Source organism: Sycon ciliatum, chromosome 9, assembly GCF_964019385.1.
Source record: "Sycon ciliatum chromosome 9, ocSycCili1.1, whole genome shotgun sequence".
Taxonomy (NCBI): Eukaryota; Metazoa; Porifera; class Calcarea; order Leucosolenida; family Sycettidae; genus Sycon; species Sycon ciliatum.
Window position 1 is genome coordinate 11136232 of NC_088651.1, and position 15000 is coordinate 11151231.

The following is a 15000-nucleotide window of genomic DNA, read 5'->3' on the forward strand; positions in this document are numbered from 1 at the left end:
ATAACGTGTCGTGTAATGTAATGGTATGAGCTGATTGTTTAGTAACTGGTGGTGTTAGTGGACATTATAGCGTAACTTGTAGTTTCTTGTTCCTTTTTTCTTTACTATAAATTTACCCTTGGCTCTCCATCCGAGTCCAATCGGGTAGATGTCTGTATTTCGTGGCAAAGGGGGTGGGGAGGGACGAGAGTGGGGAGGGATGGGGGTGGGGAGTGACGGGATGGTGCGGGACAGGGGTGGGATAGGGACGGGGGTGGTGCGGGACGGGGGTGGTGCCGGACGGGGGTGGTGCGGGACGGGGTGGGGAGGGACGGGGGCGGTGCGGAACGGGGGTGGTGCGGGACGGGGGTGGTGCGGGACGGGGGTGGTGCGGGACGGGGTGGTGGTGCGGGACGGGGGTGGTGGTGCGGCTTATACTACGGAAAATACTGTATACATGTGTGCATCTTACAGTCTCATTGTCATTGGTCTTACAGTCTCATTGGTCTGAGGAAGTTAGCCAAAACCAGGTTAAGTTCCCGCGTGCTGTCCTTGCTGTCAGACCTGTCAGTTGGAAACACAAAGACAAACAAGACGATCACTGAGCAGAGAGCATTGGACGAGGGAGAGGGGGGGGGGGAGTAAAATATTTTGCATGCTCGTCGCTTTTCCCCGTTCCAGGCGGAGGCAGAGCCAATGACATCATTTCATGAATTGAACGTCAATAGAGGAGAATATAATATGCAATGACATCAAATCCGCATAGTACGGGACGTCACGTGAAATAGCACGTCGTAGTACATTTGAGACTAGCGGGAAGAAGATGACGACGTCCACAAATTTAGTATCTGTGAACACGAATGTGCTGTGTGTGTGTGTGTGTGACTTTGTGTATCAGCTATGACATCAGACCCTGTGGTTCCATGCCTAGCATGTAGGTCAGAACCATCCTGCAAAGTGTGAATGATGTAGGTTGAATGATCGAGCGGCCAACCTTACATTTTGAAATTCTCTTCATAGTTCACCTTCCACCTTTGAAATTTTGAATTTCTTGCTGAGAGGGGTAGCTTGCAACCTCGATATGGTTTGTTCCAGGCATGCTGTGAAGCGAAAGTAGTGGCGGGGATCTGCCCTGCAACTGCTACAACAAAAAAATGATTCCATCTGAGAAAACGTGAGACGGCAAAGCTCGGTTGGATATTGAGTATTTAAAGCCTTGTTGGACGAAGATGGAATTCTTTTTGGAGATGGACGTCGCGGCAAAGGACATGGTTTCCGACTTCTGGCGTCTGGTGAAACCAGGGATCATTTGTCGAGTCAGGTCGGCAGCCTACACGTCGGTAAGCTCATGATTGAATCCCGTTCTGCTCGATGTGGTAGATCATGAACAATTTTGATATCGCACATATTGAACTCTACTTCGTGCGTACGGTATTTTTTATTCAGAAAATCGCAAAGTGTCTCTGTACGGCCGTCTGTCCTATGCCACGAGAAACTCCAATCAGGCTCTTATGTCCTCTGCCTTCTGGATTGAATGTCCACTTCGTTTGAACAACGAACACGACAATCGAGGACGGCTTTGCAATGAAAAATACGGCTATACTGGAGCTGAAAAAAAGAATAAAAAACGTGCTCAGGATGAGACTCGAGTACACGCGTACTCTCCCAGCAGGTTCCGTGAATGTCGCTCATCAGCGGCGTCGGAAGGTAATTTAGTGTAGTACGGTCAGCCATCTGAAGTACGATTTACTCGCGGGGGAGTGGTGGAGATGTAGAGCCCAAATGAGTGAATTTTATTGATTCATGGGGTAACTGGGGAAAATAGTAGTACGGCCAATACCGCGATGACCGTACCGTGTCCGACGCCCCTGCTCATAGATGCGTTATTTCGCGTGACGAGTAGTGGGAATGAGTGGCAAAATGCCCATGTAAGGGACAAGTGCGAACAGTTTCCTTTGAGACAAGAACTCAATAATACTCAGAAAAGGGACACACTTCAGGCTCTTTACAAACATCTTGGAACTGTGTCGAGTTCTCCTCCTCATTTTAGTTCATCATGCAGTGAGTGTTCAATAGTAAAAAAATAAAATAAAATAAAGTTTTCGGTTTCACTAGTATACTTTGAAGCCTTATCGTCAGGTGAAACACAGGCAAAATCACATGAACAATGAACCGTGCTCCATGTAGAAAGGAAAAGGACAATGTCATATGGATACGAGTAACTAGAGAGCTTCCTTTCCACATTTAATATTGGCTGTACATCCGACTTTCAAACTGTGTTTCACCTGACGGTAAGGTATACTAGCGAAACTGAAAACTTTCCAGATGTTCGTAAAGAGCCCGAGGTGTGTGTCCTTTTTCTGAGTATCAAGGGATAAGTGCGAACAGAAACCAATTATAACACGAAGAACTTTGAGTGGGAACGCGCTCTGTGATGCGTATTGTTTTTTCTCTATTAGCTGATTGTGATGCCGGTCGCGATGACCCACAGCAGAGGTGGCCACATTTTTGTTGCTATACATTTTGCGGGAAGTATGAAGCCTGCCCGTGGAAGTCTGTTTCGGGTTGAAGCTACTGGAAACAGACAAGGGCAGGAAGCTGGCATCATCAAACTCCCAGATAATCGCCCTATGTAAGTCAACAGATATTCAGCGTATATTCGTTTTTGGTTATTTTGGCCTGGGCATTTTTGGCATAAAAATGTTTGTGGCCTCCGCAAGGTCCGGACCAGAATGCTCGATTTCTTCGAGAAGAAGCGAGCAAATGCCTCTGGCTTCTCTGAGCTCGTTGCCCACACAAGCCTACCAGGGTCAACAATTACAGGAATTTCGGTCTGTGTGCGGTTGCCAGCAGCGTTCCTCAACTTCGTCCACACCTGTTTGTCTCTGAGGGGCCTAGTGGAGAGGGTGCGGCGAAGGCTGTCCTCCTTTGCACGTCGCGATAGGAACTGGGTGGCGATCGACACAGTCATGGAGTTGGTGAATACCTGCTGAAGTGCTGGGTCATAAGGGTGTTTTCTCCAGTCGTGCCAGCGCTTCTTACGCTCCTTCATGGTCTGGGTTCAATGGGGCGTCCAACAAACCGGATTGGAATGCCTTGTTTCCAGAACTTTGTGAAAAACTGCGCAACAGCTGCTGTTCTCATAGTGGCGGCCTGCTCACAGTAAGTGTCTGGGTCCTGTGTAGTGATATCGCCCCAGTCAACGTTGCAAAAGTATGCCCTGAGGCGATTCCAGTGCGCCCTGTTGCAGAGATTCCAGTCTGCCCTGTTGCAGCGATTCCAGTCCGCCCTATTGTAGCGAAATCCAGTTTGATTTGCTGGAGGCTCATGTTTTGGGAGCACAGAAGAGAAGTCTGACAGTACAACTGCATTGTCAGATCAACCGAGGGGAGGAAGAGTATGTGGAGTTACTGGGGGACGTGAACATTGATATTATGGGGTCTAGGGTTTTTTCGCCACGGGTCGGTAGTGTGCCATGCTGCAAAACAAGATGGGTAGCGCAGGTATCCTCGAGAACAGCGCCTTCAGGCGTAGTTTTCGAGCTGTTCAGCCAAGCCCGTTTATGCATGTTGAATTATATCATGCAACAAGGCAAATTTGCCTGTTTGTTCCTCGACTCTGAATTAACAAACAACAACCAATTGCCAGATAGAATAATGTGGGAGCCCGGCGTCTAACTGCGGGGAAGACGGTGTCGGGATGATCGACTAGGGTAAGATCTCCAGGGGCACAGGACCCCGGCCGATAGACTGCTCCCAGAGCAGTGCGGTGGCCTGGGGCCAGCTGGAGGGAAACCCAGCTGATCTCCTGTGCAGGGGAGATAAGTTCAGGGATGAGCATGGAGGGGAGTGACGACTTCACCCAGATGGCTACCCCTCTCCCATTCGCGCGTCTGTGTCAGGTGGAATGTAGAATTACGTGGCCAGCTTTCCCTTTCACATACAGTGCATACTCTAGTGTCTTGCGTGTTACATATATCAACATTTTGATGCCTGTTTTTCTGCCGAAATAAACTAAAGTTGCACCGAGAATAACATGTTTTCCAATAGATGCGTGTCACTTTTATTGCACCCCTGGCAAGAACGCTGTCTTAGGTGTGCGGCAGCCAAATAATGGAAAAAGAGCATGCAAAGTTGTCCAAGGTGGACGGCATCCAAAGAATGAAAACATCATGTAATGTTGTGGATGATCTCACTGAGTTCCGGTAACGCTGATTGGGTTGGTATTGCTGCTGCTGCTACCCCTGCTGCCTGTCAAGCTGCCAGCAGCAACCGCGCTGCGTCCGTGCCTGCTTCGTCGAAATTGCCCGAGAAATTTCAAACTATGCAGAACAGAGAAGGCATGAGAGTGCATGCATTACCGTAAAAGCCATTATTCTAACGAGGCGCATATATAACGATTTCCCAAAATTGACTAGTTTACGTGAACAAAAGGTAACGATTCTCACGCATTCTCAACGCTCAATAGAACAGTACATGTATCGATTTCTGTATAAGGATTTCTATTTTAACGACAGATTTCTCCTCGTTAACTCGTTAGAGTTAGCACTTCGTACGACATATGGCTTTTACAGTATGCTATCAGGGACGTCACACACAGTGAGACCAGTACACGACCATGGTCGTACCACTTTTCCTCCTGGATTGTCTGCCCAATTCATCCGGAAAAAAAGCAGCAAAAGAGCGATAAAACGCGCCCTGCTGGCCGAAAAATTCGATTTTTCCCCCGGGGACACCCCCGACCCCCCACATCACTGCCTTCGGTCGGTGATGCCCCTGATGGTGAATAATGAATAGGCTCTCGGACAGGACGAGAGAGCTTGAAAGCTCAGGACCCTACGCTATGCTTTTTTTGCCTAGCTTATGATGCATGATTATCGGAACGAATGGAAATGTTTTTTTTTGATTGATTGATTAATTGTAATAACATGGATGATGAGTGATGCAAACATTGTAGGAATGTCTCTTCCGACGTTTCCTGTGACCGACGCTTCCTCTGCCGATCACGGGCGTTCTGGAGTCGACGGGATGCTTGTTGCGACGTTTCCTGTGACCGGCGCTGACTCACCCGTTCACGCTTATTTCGAAGACGACAGGATCTCTCTCTTCCAAAGTCTCCTGTGACCGGCGATGAGTATTCACATGACGAGAGTAGTCTTGATAGCAGCACAGGTGTGTGCAGTATGATGCTCCGATCAAAATGATAATATATATCGCATGTACATGTATAGTACTAAATATTGCGACAGAGCTTTCGGCCATATTTCCAATTTATTGCATTCCCAACTCATCACAACCACGCGCGTGGCTCAACCGTTGTGATGCATTGGGAATACGCGTATAGTGAGTGAATATGTTCACGTAACCCCTGAACCTGGGTAAGAATACCACCTGGCCGAGGTGACCGCTTTTTCTCGTCCCTTGAGTGGTCACCTTAGACAGGTTCCACTGCATAAGATAACATAGGAGGGGGAGGTGAGCGCAACCAAGACAAGCTGAAAGGCTCAGCTGTGAAGGCGTATGTACATGCATGTCGATGACAATACAGTCAGACCTCGCTTATCCGGTCCTCTTTTATCCGGATCCCTCGCCATCCGGAAGAAAATCGTTGGTTACCGATTTACAGCATATGCCATGCATACATACAGTATGTGTGTTCGATTATCCGGTTCCCTCGCCGATCCGGATATTTTTGTGGAAAGCGGATGTGTGCGGTTATGCGAGGTCTGACTGTACTGGCAAGACCATTATACAACACGGTCAAACCAAGATTCAAGGATGCATAGCAACATACCACAGAACTTGCTTGGCTCTAAAGATGCAAAGTTTAACTGGAGGAGAAGCTCACCGAACATGAACCATGAAAAACCCAACACCTCAGTAGTTCCTTGTTCCCTTTCTTTGTTAGAAATAATGCGGGCTATCAAGTGGACTGAATGCTGTCTTAGAATGTCCTACCGGGAAGGTCTGCTGTCGATGGGGTTGTGCAGGCTTGCGCTGTTAGCAGTGCTGTCCTGACTGATAGCGCTGCTGTGTGACACTGCTGGCTTCGGAACATGCCGGGTCAAGTTCCAGTCACTGAAACTCCTGTAAAAACAGAAAAGATTAGAGTGGATTTATATAGGGGCCATCCGTAAATACCGATATTTATTTAGAAATGAAAACAAGTCGTATGGCGGGGGGGGGGGGGGGGGGAAGAGGGGGTTCAGTGCCTGTTCGTTTCTTCGTTTCTCGAAAAATATCCATGTCCAGTTTGTACATGGACGTGTGAGCACGGCCAGCGCGCGCATGCATGACTGCACTATAATGAGTACGGTAGATCACCAGCCCAGTTTGTCGATAGTTCTAGCCGTCGGCTACGCTGTGTTGTTGACCATATCTAGCCTACATGTAGGTGTGAACCAGTCACGTACTGGTTGTAGCTGCAACGTGCACTGATACTGACTGTGCATGCAGTGGCGTGGACTAGACATACTCTGCACTGCCATAAAACGGCCTCAGCTCGGTTGACTCGGCCTGATGGGGTGATCGATACGCGCGATGTACTCCACGAAGTCGTGAAACGCGACTCTCTGGTCGTCGTACCTGTACTACTGCACCGGCATCACTCCATCAGCTCAGTTGATTCCATTGATCGATATCCTTCATTGGGTCATGAAACGCGACTCCCTGTTGGCTGATGCAGATCTACACCTAGTGCTGTCAGCTACTCGCCCTACCACAGTCGGTACAACCCGATCGAGCATGCCTGGAGCCCGCGCAGCAATGACCTGACTGGAGTTGTCCTTTCTGCCACGCTTCACGGAAATGACAAACCATCGTCACAGCAGACAGGGCTCTCTAATGACGATGTGCTTCGAAAGGAATCTGTAATCCACGACGCGGACATGGAGACAGTCTGCAGTCACTGGGCAGGGAAAGAGTTTGATGGGTATCCTGTGCTCCCAGTAGTCGTGTCGTGTTTCGGGGAAAGCAAGCAGGAAGAGGCAAGTCAGCAGGATGCCACGGCGAGTTTCAACCCTGCAAGCTTGACAGCACTGAAGGCTGATCCCAGCCTGATTGCAGCCAGGAAGGAATACAGGCTAATGATGAAACACATTGATCGACGCAGTCACTTCTTGGCTTTTGTGAAGTGCAGCCACTGCACTCACCAGCCAGTCCGCAGTGAGAAGGCTATGAGTCCGGTGCACTCATCTGGTGGAATAATCTTCATGCCCACTCCTGATCCTAACCACCCGGGGCATTTCAAGACCTTTCTGCAGAGGGTGCAGGGGCAACTGCCCTCGGCCAGCCTGCAGAAAAGCCTGAAGCTTTTCTACCACGCGATAAGTCATCAGAGGTGCCGCTTTCATGTGATCGTTGCCAGTATGTCTTGCAGTCAGCAGCCGACTGGGCACGGCACAAGAAGCTGACGCATGATGCCACACCCGCCACCAATGCACCCGCCACCAATGCACCCAAGCAGCATCTGTGTGGGTATGGTGATGGTGCAGAGCGCTGTAAGCTTGCTTTCTCCGCGTACTATGCGCTGTTGAAACACAAGGGTAAAGCCGGCCACAGGAGTGCCCGTGGCCAACCGAAGAAGAAGTGATTCTGCATTCTATACCATTCTATACCTGCCGGTTTTACTAGTATTTTCTTTACAAGTCTGTACTTCGAAGTACGAATAATGTTCTGCGTTCATCAGCTTGAAAGCTCTGGACCTGTTTTGCCTCTTCTGCACTATACTGTATACATGCACACATGCACCTACTTTCAAGTTCAGCGAATGGCAATGACGAGACATACCTTTGTGAAACTATGCACTATTATGTTTTCCCTCTAGTTGTTTTGGTTGCGGAGAAGGCGGAGAGCCGGAACGCAGACCTTCATGCTGTTGGTTGTTTTCACGGAGACGGTGGAGAACCCGAAAGTGCCGGTTAAAAGAAATTGTCAAAAAACCCTACTGATATGTTCTCCATATTTGTAAAACATACAATGCACATGTATGTACCAGTGCATGTATGTACCAGTGCATAGATGTACAAAAAATGGGCAAATATATTGATGCTATCAAGAGTACATAACCCCCCAGAGTGTGCAACGCCTGATCCAGCTCTGCATAGGGTCTTGGTCGAGCGTAATCGGATCTTTGCGTCATAATACCGTACACATCTGAGGGGAACCTGGGGAGTCGTGGGTACTCTCGGATCAAAAGCAACGACACCCTGCCTGGAGACCGGCCTTACGCTGGTGTGGAGTGTACGCATGACATCAGAAGATCCGATTACACTCGACCAAGACCCTATGCAGAGCTGGATCAGGCGTTGCACACACTCCTGGGGGGTTATATACTCTTGATGCTATGTACCATTTGTATGTGTTCGTTTCTCAGGGGGGTGGGGGTGGAAGAGAAATGACTAATTTTCGTTTCAAAATAAATATCGGTACTTACGGATGGCCCCTTATGGAGAATATGAAGAGTTTAGATACAAAACGCTGTACATATACTTCATCATTTTTAGGATAATGGTACGAAAAACGATTCATTTTATGAGTAGATTGCATCTCGTTGTAAATCCAAATTTGTCTGACAATTTTGAAGTAGTTATGTGTTATGTCCCCTTGCGGACTAACATTCCATTACACTCATGCATTCTTACTGACACACACAAACACTAGCATTTGTAAGACATTCCTCTTGGTCAGGTAAAGTAACAACGACAATCATATGCGAGCATGCGCAATCAGTAGCAAACGGTGTAGTAGATATATAATGACTAACTTGCATACACAACAACTGCCCCCTTTCAAGAATGTTCCAGGGAATATTCTACCACAATTAAATACCTCAAAATCGTTGAAGCAACACATAAAATAAGTTCATCAATCCACCGTACGTGAATTCTTAAACTTTGACACACCACTACAATAACATAATCTGACGCAGGAATCCGTCAGTCAATATTAGCAATACCAAGGATCTTGCACACTATTGTACATGGTAATAATTACTAGTTCGCTAAACAGTCCAGCAATGACATATCAGGGAACGGCTCAAAACTGTTCAATCAGTCTATCCGGACGAACACTACGCCGAGACGAACGTCTAACAGTGGTTTCACAGGGAGTATTCTCGACCTGTGGTAAACCAACTTCAGGAGCAGACTGCTCACAAGGAGGATCCGCCTCAACTTGTACAGTAGCAGACTGTGGCGAGACGCTAGCCGGAAAATCACTGGACAGTGACGACTCTCCTACGTCTGACAGCACTGGTGACGGCGACGTCTGATCGATTGTATCCAACAGTGGTTCTGGCAGCGATGCACTCAAGCTTGCCGGAACTGACCGTAGACGCAACTGATCTCGGTGACGCTTCCACAACACATCACCCACTTGCACTTCATAGTTGTAGTCACTGAGGACACGCACAATTCGTCCCGGGACCCAACGATTACCTTTGCCGAAATTGAGCGCAAACACAGAGTCACTCTCTGTGAACGCTGGCTTGACGCGATTGCCGTCCTCATAAGCCTTTGCTTGTTGACGTACCTGCGAGGGACGCAGAGCACTGAGCCGCGTGCGTGGCTGGCGTCCAAACATCATCTCCGCAGGTGTTCTGCCGGCATGGTTGGGTGTCGTGCGGTACGTTAGCAGAAACCTGTCGAGCCGAGCTTGCAGTGGTTCGCTCGTTGCACCCATTTCCTTCAACTTCTGCTTAAACACACCCACATAGCGCTCAGCAAGTCCATTCGTAGCCGGATGGCCTGGAGCCGTCAGGGTGTGCACAATGTCGTTGGCACGGAGGAAAGCCTTGAATTCCTCGCTCGTGAATTGGGTTCCATTATCTGAAACAAGATGCTCCGGCAGACCAAACACAGAGAACACGTGCCGCAGAGCCGCAATAGTGGTTGCAGACGTGGCATTAGACATTGCAATTACATCCAGATACTTTGTGTATGCATCCACCACAACCAGGAACATCTTGCCCATGAATGGTCCTGCAAAGTCGATATGCACCCGTTTCCAAGGACCGTTTGGCCATGACCAGGTTCCCGACTTGGCAGGTGGACATTTCGCACTTTCTTGGCATTGAGCACATGCCTTGACCAACATTTCAATCTCTTGATCCACATTTGGCCACCATAAGTACCGTCGTGCCATTTGCTTGGTTTTGACCATGCCAAAGTGCTCCGTGTGCAAATCACGTAGCAACACCATTCTTAGTGATTTGGGTATGACAACTCGTTGTCCCCACAATAGGATACCATCTTCCGCAGACAGCTCATCCCTCTTATTGTGGTAAGACCGAAACGATTGGGGTACTGAGCTAGGCCAACCATTCACCACATAGTAGAGCACCTTAGATAGCTCAGGGTCACGAGCTGTTTCCGATTTCACTACTTCTGCTTTGATTATTGTATCTTCCTCCACTAGCAAGACACGAACCGTAACCATTTCCTCTGCAGACGGACTGATATTCTCACATGGTTGCCTAGACAGGAAATCCGCGTAGACATTTTCCTTGCCTGGCAAATACTTGATCTCATAATCATAGCCAGCTAGCATTAGTGCCCATTTCTTGATGCGAGCTGATGCAAGTGTAGGAACTGGTTCGTTGTTTCCCAGTAACTTCAATAGTGGTTGATGGTCGGTTTGAAGCGTGAAGTGGCGCCCTAGCAAGTATTTCTGGAACTTCGTAACACCGAAAACCACAGCTACGGCTTCCCGTTCGATTTGTGCATAACGCGGATTCAGCCGGTGTCAATTTCCTTGACACGTAAGCAACCGGCAAAACATCACCATTCGTTTGCCTTTGCAATAGTACGGCACCTAGGCCCATTGGAGAAGCGTCCACCTGGAGTGTGACTGGCTTCTTGACATCGTAGTGTGCTAATAGCGTATGCTCACACATTGCATCTTTCAAGGCCTGGAATGCATCTTCCTCTGCCTTGCTCCATTGCCATTTCATTTCTTTCCTGAGCAGGTTGTACAGTGGTGCAGCAATCTCTGCGAACCGAGGTACAAATTTCCGTTGAAAATTGGCCGCACCCAGAAAAGAGTACAATTCATTCACGTTGTTAGGCGGCTTTGCGACTTTCAAGGCATTCACTCGATCAGGCGAGGGTGCGATTCCCTGCGTGGTTACCTGATGACCGAGGTACGTTAGCTTATCCGCCATGTAGCTGAACTTCTTAGGATTGAGCTTGAATCCTTTCTCATTTAGGCAAGATAGCACTTGATCCACATTTTTCTCATGGATCTCCTCATCACGACCAGTACACAACACATCGTCGATGTAGCCCCCGCATCCTGGCAAATCGCTAAGGGTTTCTTCCATTACCCGTTGGAAAATAGATACGGCGCTGTGAAAACCAAATGGGAGTCGTTTGTACTGATACAACCCCTGCATGGTATTGATCGTGGTGTACTTCCGACATTCAGGTGCTATCTCTAGCTGGTGGTAGGCTTGCGACAAATCCAGCTTCGTGAATTTAGACCCCGGGCCTAATTTGTGCAATAGCTCCTCAAGAGTGGGTAGCGGGTATTGCTCGCATTTAGAATGCAGATTGATAGTGCCACTGTAGTCACCACAGATTCTCAACCCACCTCCTGATTTCTCTACCGTGACAGTGGGGGAGGCCCATTCTGAATGCGTGACTTTCTCGATTATACCATCTGCTTCCAATTTATTCAGAGCCTCAACATAGCTCTCCCGAATTGACAGTGGTACCGGCCTTGCCTTTCGGTAAACAGGGCTCTCATCAGACACATGCAATTTCACCTGCACGCCTTTCACCTTTCCCACTTCTGAGGTGTCGAACAACCCTGGGTATTTCTCAATGAATTTAGCGCCAGACTTTTCGACCTGGTGCACTTCGAAAATTGATTTCCAGGGGAGTTTGAACAAAGCCATTGCATCTCTGCCCAGAATAGATGGACGGTTTCCATTTGTAACCCTCACCAATAGTGTGTGCAATTGTGTGCCCATTCGGAACTCCATTTCCGCTTCCCCGAGACAATTAATCACATCTCCAGAGTAGGACACAAGGTTGATACTGGATTCCATCAGGTTACTCAGCACACCATTGCATTGCAAGAAATCTGCGCTGCTGAGAATCGTGACAGCACTTCCTGTATCAATCTCCATTTGGATAGTGGTACCCATTACATCTAATGATACAGTGTACGGTAGTCGCCCCATTGCATTTACACTATACATGGTGACATCGGGTTTACTAGCACATGGAACGAACTCACCAATTTCTTCCGCGATGTGATGGACGGTTTGTCCAGACTTCTTCTTGCGGCAAGCTCTCTCGATGTGACCCACCGTACCACACGCGTGACACTTCACACTCTTGAAGCGGCACTCTTCCGGTTTGTGACCAGCCTTGTCACACCGAAAACATTTCTTGTCGTGCGACTTGAAAGTTGGAGTTGGCTTGCTCGTCGACTGGCGCGAACGAACGGCGTGGACGGACTGCGCCGTCAATTGTTCCGACTCTCTCGATGCAGTTTCATAGGCTGATGCCATCGTCACAATGTCCGCCAAACTTGAGGTCTCCTTTGCTTTCGACAATATCTCCTTCGTAACACTCATCGACTTCAACCCACTGACAAACTGGTCTCGGAGTGCCCTGTCCAAATACGCCTGAAACTTACAGTCCATGGCTGCTTGCTTTAGTCTAGCTGCATACTGTGTTGCTGACCCTCCATCCTTTTGACAAATCCTCTGGAATCTATGAGTCGCCGCCAACACACTGACATTAGGCTTGAAGTGCTCTGAAAGCAATTCTCCGAGTTCCTCAAACGTTTTCTGCGCTGGTTTGTCCGGCAGGCAAAGACTCTTCAGAATCGAGTAGTTCTCAGCAGAGAGTTGACTGATCAGGACAGCTGCCTTTTGCGTGTCCGCCGCTCTCTCCTGGTCCGCGGTTGCCCCAGCTGCGACTTGTCCAATACTGTTGGCGATAAAATAAAACGTGAGTCTCTCTACATACTCACGAAAATCACCTTTTTCAAATATTTCAAGCTTCGATCGCGACATCTTCGTCTTTTATCTTCGTCGCCAAATTGTTATGTCCCCTTGCGGACTAACATTCCATTACACTCATGCATTCTTACTGACACACACAAACACTAGCATTTGTAAGACATTCCTCTTGGTCAGGTAAAGTAACAACTACACAACATTATGTCACCCGCGCCGAGCATTCAAGTCCACAACCACCATAAACCACCATTGTTGACCGACTGCCACGGCCCTCCATTTCATCCTTGACCACCAACCCCGTTGGAGCTGAACATTTCATCTTTGAAACCCCGCCCCCGTTGAAGCCGAACTTTTCATCCTACCCCGGTAGTATGGACACGTGCCACACGTGCTCAGAACGTCCAACTCCCAACCAGGATAAACCAGAGGAATCAATGGTACAAACAACACTGTTTAACCCACAATCTCACCTTCTCATCAATTTATCTCTTATTGGCGATGGTGCCATCGTGAGAATAAAGAATTAAAAAAAAAACACCTGGGGTTGCGAAATAGCACATTGTGGGAATAGAGATGTTCTCTCGAAACGTTCCTCAGTACGACTGCATACATCTGTCAGTTGGCAACAATCATACTTACAATGTTGCAAGCTCGAAAAGTGCCGTGCTCCGAGACTGTCCACGGCTGATATCTGCGTTGATGTCCAGAGTGGTGAACGCGTTACCGCCGAGATACCTAATATGTACATGTACACACACAGCCACAAACACACACACACACACACCTGGTCCTGGTCCTGGTATACACTGCCATGTAGGTCACGTGTTTCTCGTTGAGCGAGACGGAGACGAGAGGAGACATGAGCGTTGGTGACGGGATAAGTCGTTTCGCCTTTTGAAACGCCTCCGGCAATTCTGACATTGCAATTGGAACTTGTCCCTTTCATCAGCAGTTGGGCGCCTGGTGGATCGGTTGCAGTTGTGGATAGCAAAGCCCCGGATCGACTTACAGCAGCGTTCACAAATGGGACAGTGAGCGGTACAGCACGGTTTCCGAATACATAGGCGTACAGGTGAAGAGCTTGTGGCATTGGCATCATTCGGGGCAGAATTGGACTGGACACAGCGATGGACTGCAATGCCACCCGCACTCCGAAACCATCGGTGACACTGGGAGCACTGGCGGCTGTTGGCTTGCTGCTGGACTGGTTTACGCCGTTCCATGATGCACTTGTGGCGGGCGATATCTTGCTGCCGAGCAAATGCACGCCGGCACACCTCGCAGACTATCTCCCGAGCCGGTTTCTGAGCTGGTTGTATTGCTCGATAAGCTTGCCGCCACTCAGATCGTTCCTGCGCTGTGTCAAACCATGACTCGTCGGCGATGTTTATTCGTCGCAGGTCGACCCTAATTGCGTCTCGCCATCGTTTCCGCGGGCCACACGCTGGGCGTGGTGGCAGCAATGTGCCAAACAACAACATCCGCGGCATCCGCTCCTCAGGCATGCGTACCACGTGCCCAAGCCATTCCAGTCTTCTCTGCATGAGGCGGTCGGGGATATCCAGTGGGTTTGCTGCATTCCATGTTTTCAGAATGGTGTCCTTGGCTATCTTCAAGTCCCACACATCCCGCTGTGCAACACTCATGATGGAAAGAAGCGACCGGTAGTAGAAGGTCGTGATCCGTTGCACATCACTTTGCAGCGGTACCCACGTCTCCGCACAATAGAGCAGTAAGGACAGAACACAGGCCTCGAAAACCAGACGCTTGGTGCGCAGAGAGAGATTGTGGTCATTGAAGACAGCATGACGGAGCGCTCCAAAAGCACGGGAGGCAGATGAAACACGGGTCGATACATCTTTGTGAGATCGGCCAGAATCATGGATAACAGCACCCAGGTATCGGAACTCACGCACACATTCCAATGTGCCATTCTTCACAGGAAGAGGAAGTCGGTCATCATCCGTGATACCATAGCCAACCGCCATAAATTTGGTCTTGTCCAGATTGACGGTCAGACCAAATGCAGACGAGACATCGATGAACATA

The 15000-nt window shown here is 48.8% G+C and overlaps 1 protein-coding gene across 1 annotated transcript in view; it reads right to left on the minus strand.

The window, feature by feature from the left end:
• LOC135824433 (uncharacterized) overlaps nt 1-15000 on the minus strand; it is a 68302-nt gene that overhangs the window by 27062 nt on the left and 26240 nt on the right. The window contains exons 10-13 of the mRNA XM_065337171.1: nt 13591-13686; nt 5937-6065; nt 4175-4300; nt 475-543 (exon numbers count right to left, since the gene is read on the minus strand). Of these exons, the coding sequence (XP_065193243.1) occupies nt 475-543; nt 4175-4300; nt 5937-6065; nt 13591-13686 (420 nt within the window). The remainder of the gene's footprint in view (nt 1-474; nt 544-4174; nt 4301-5936; nt 6066-13590; nt 13687-15000) is intronic.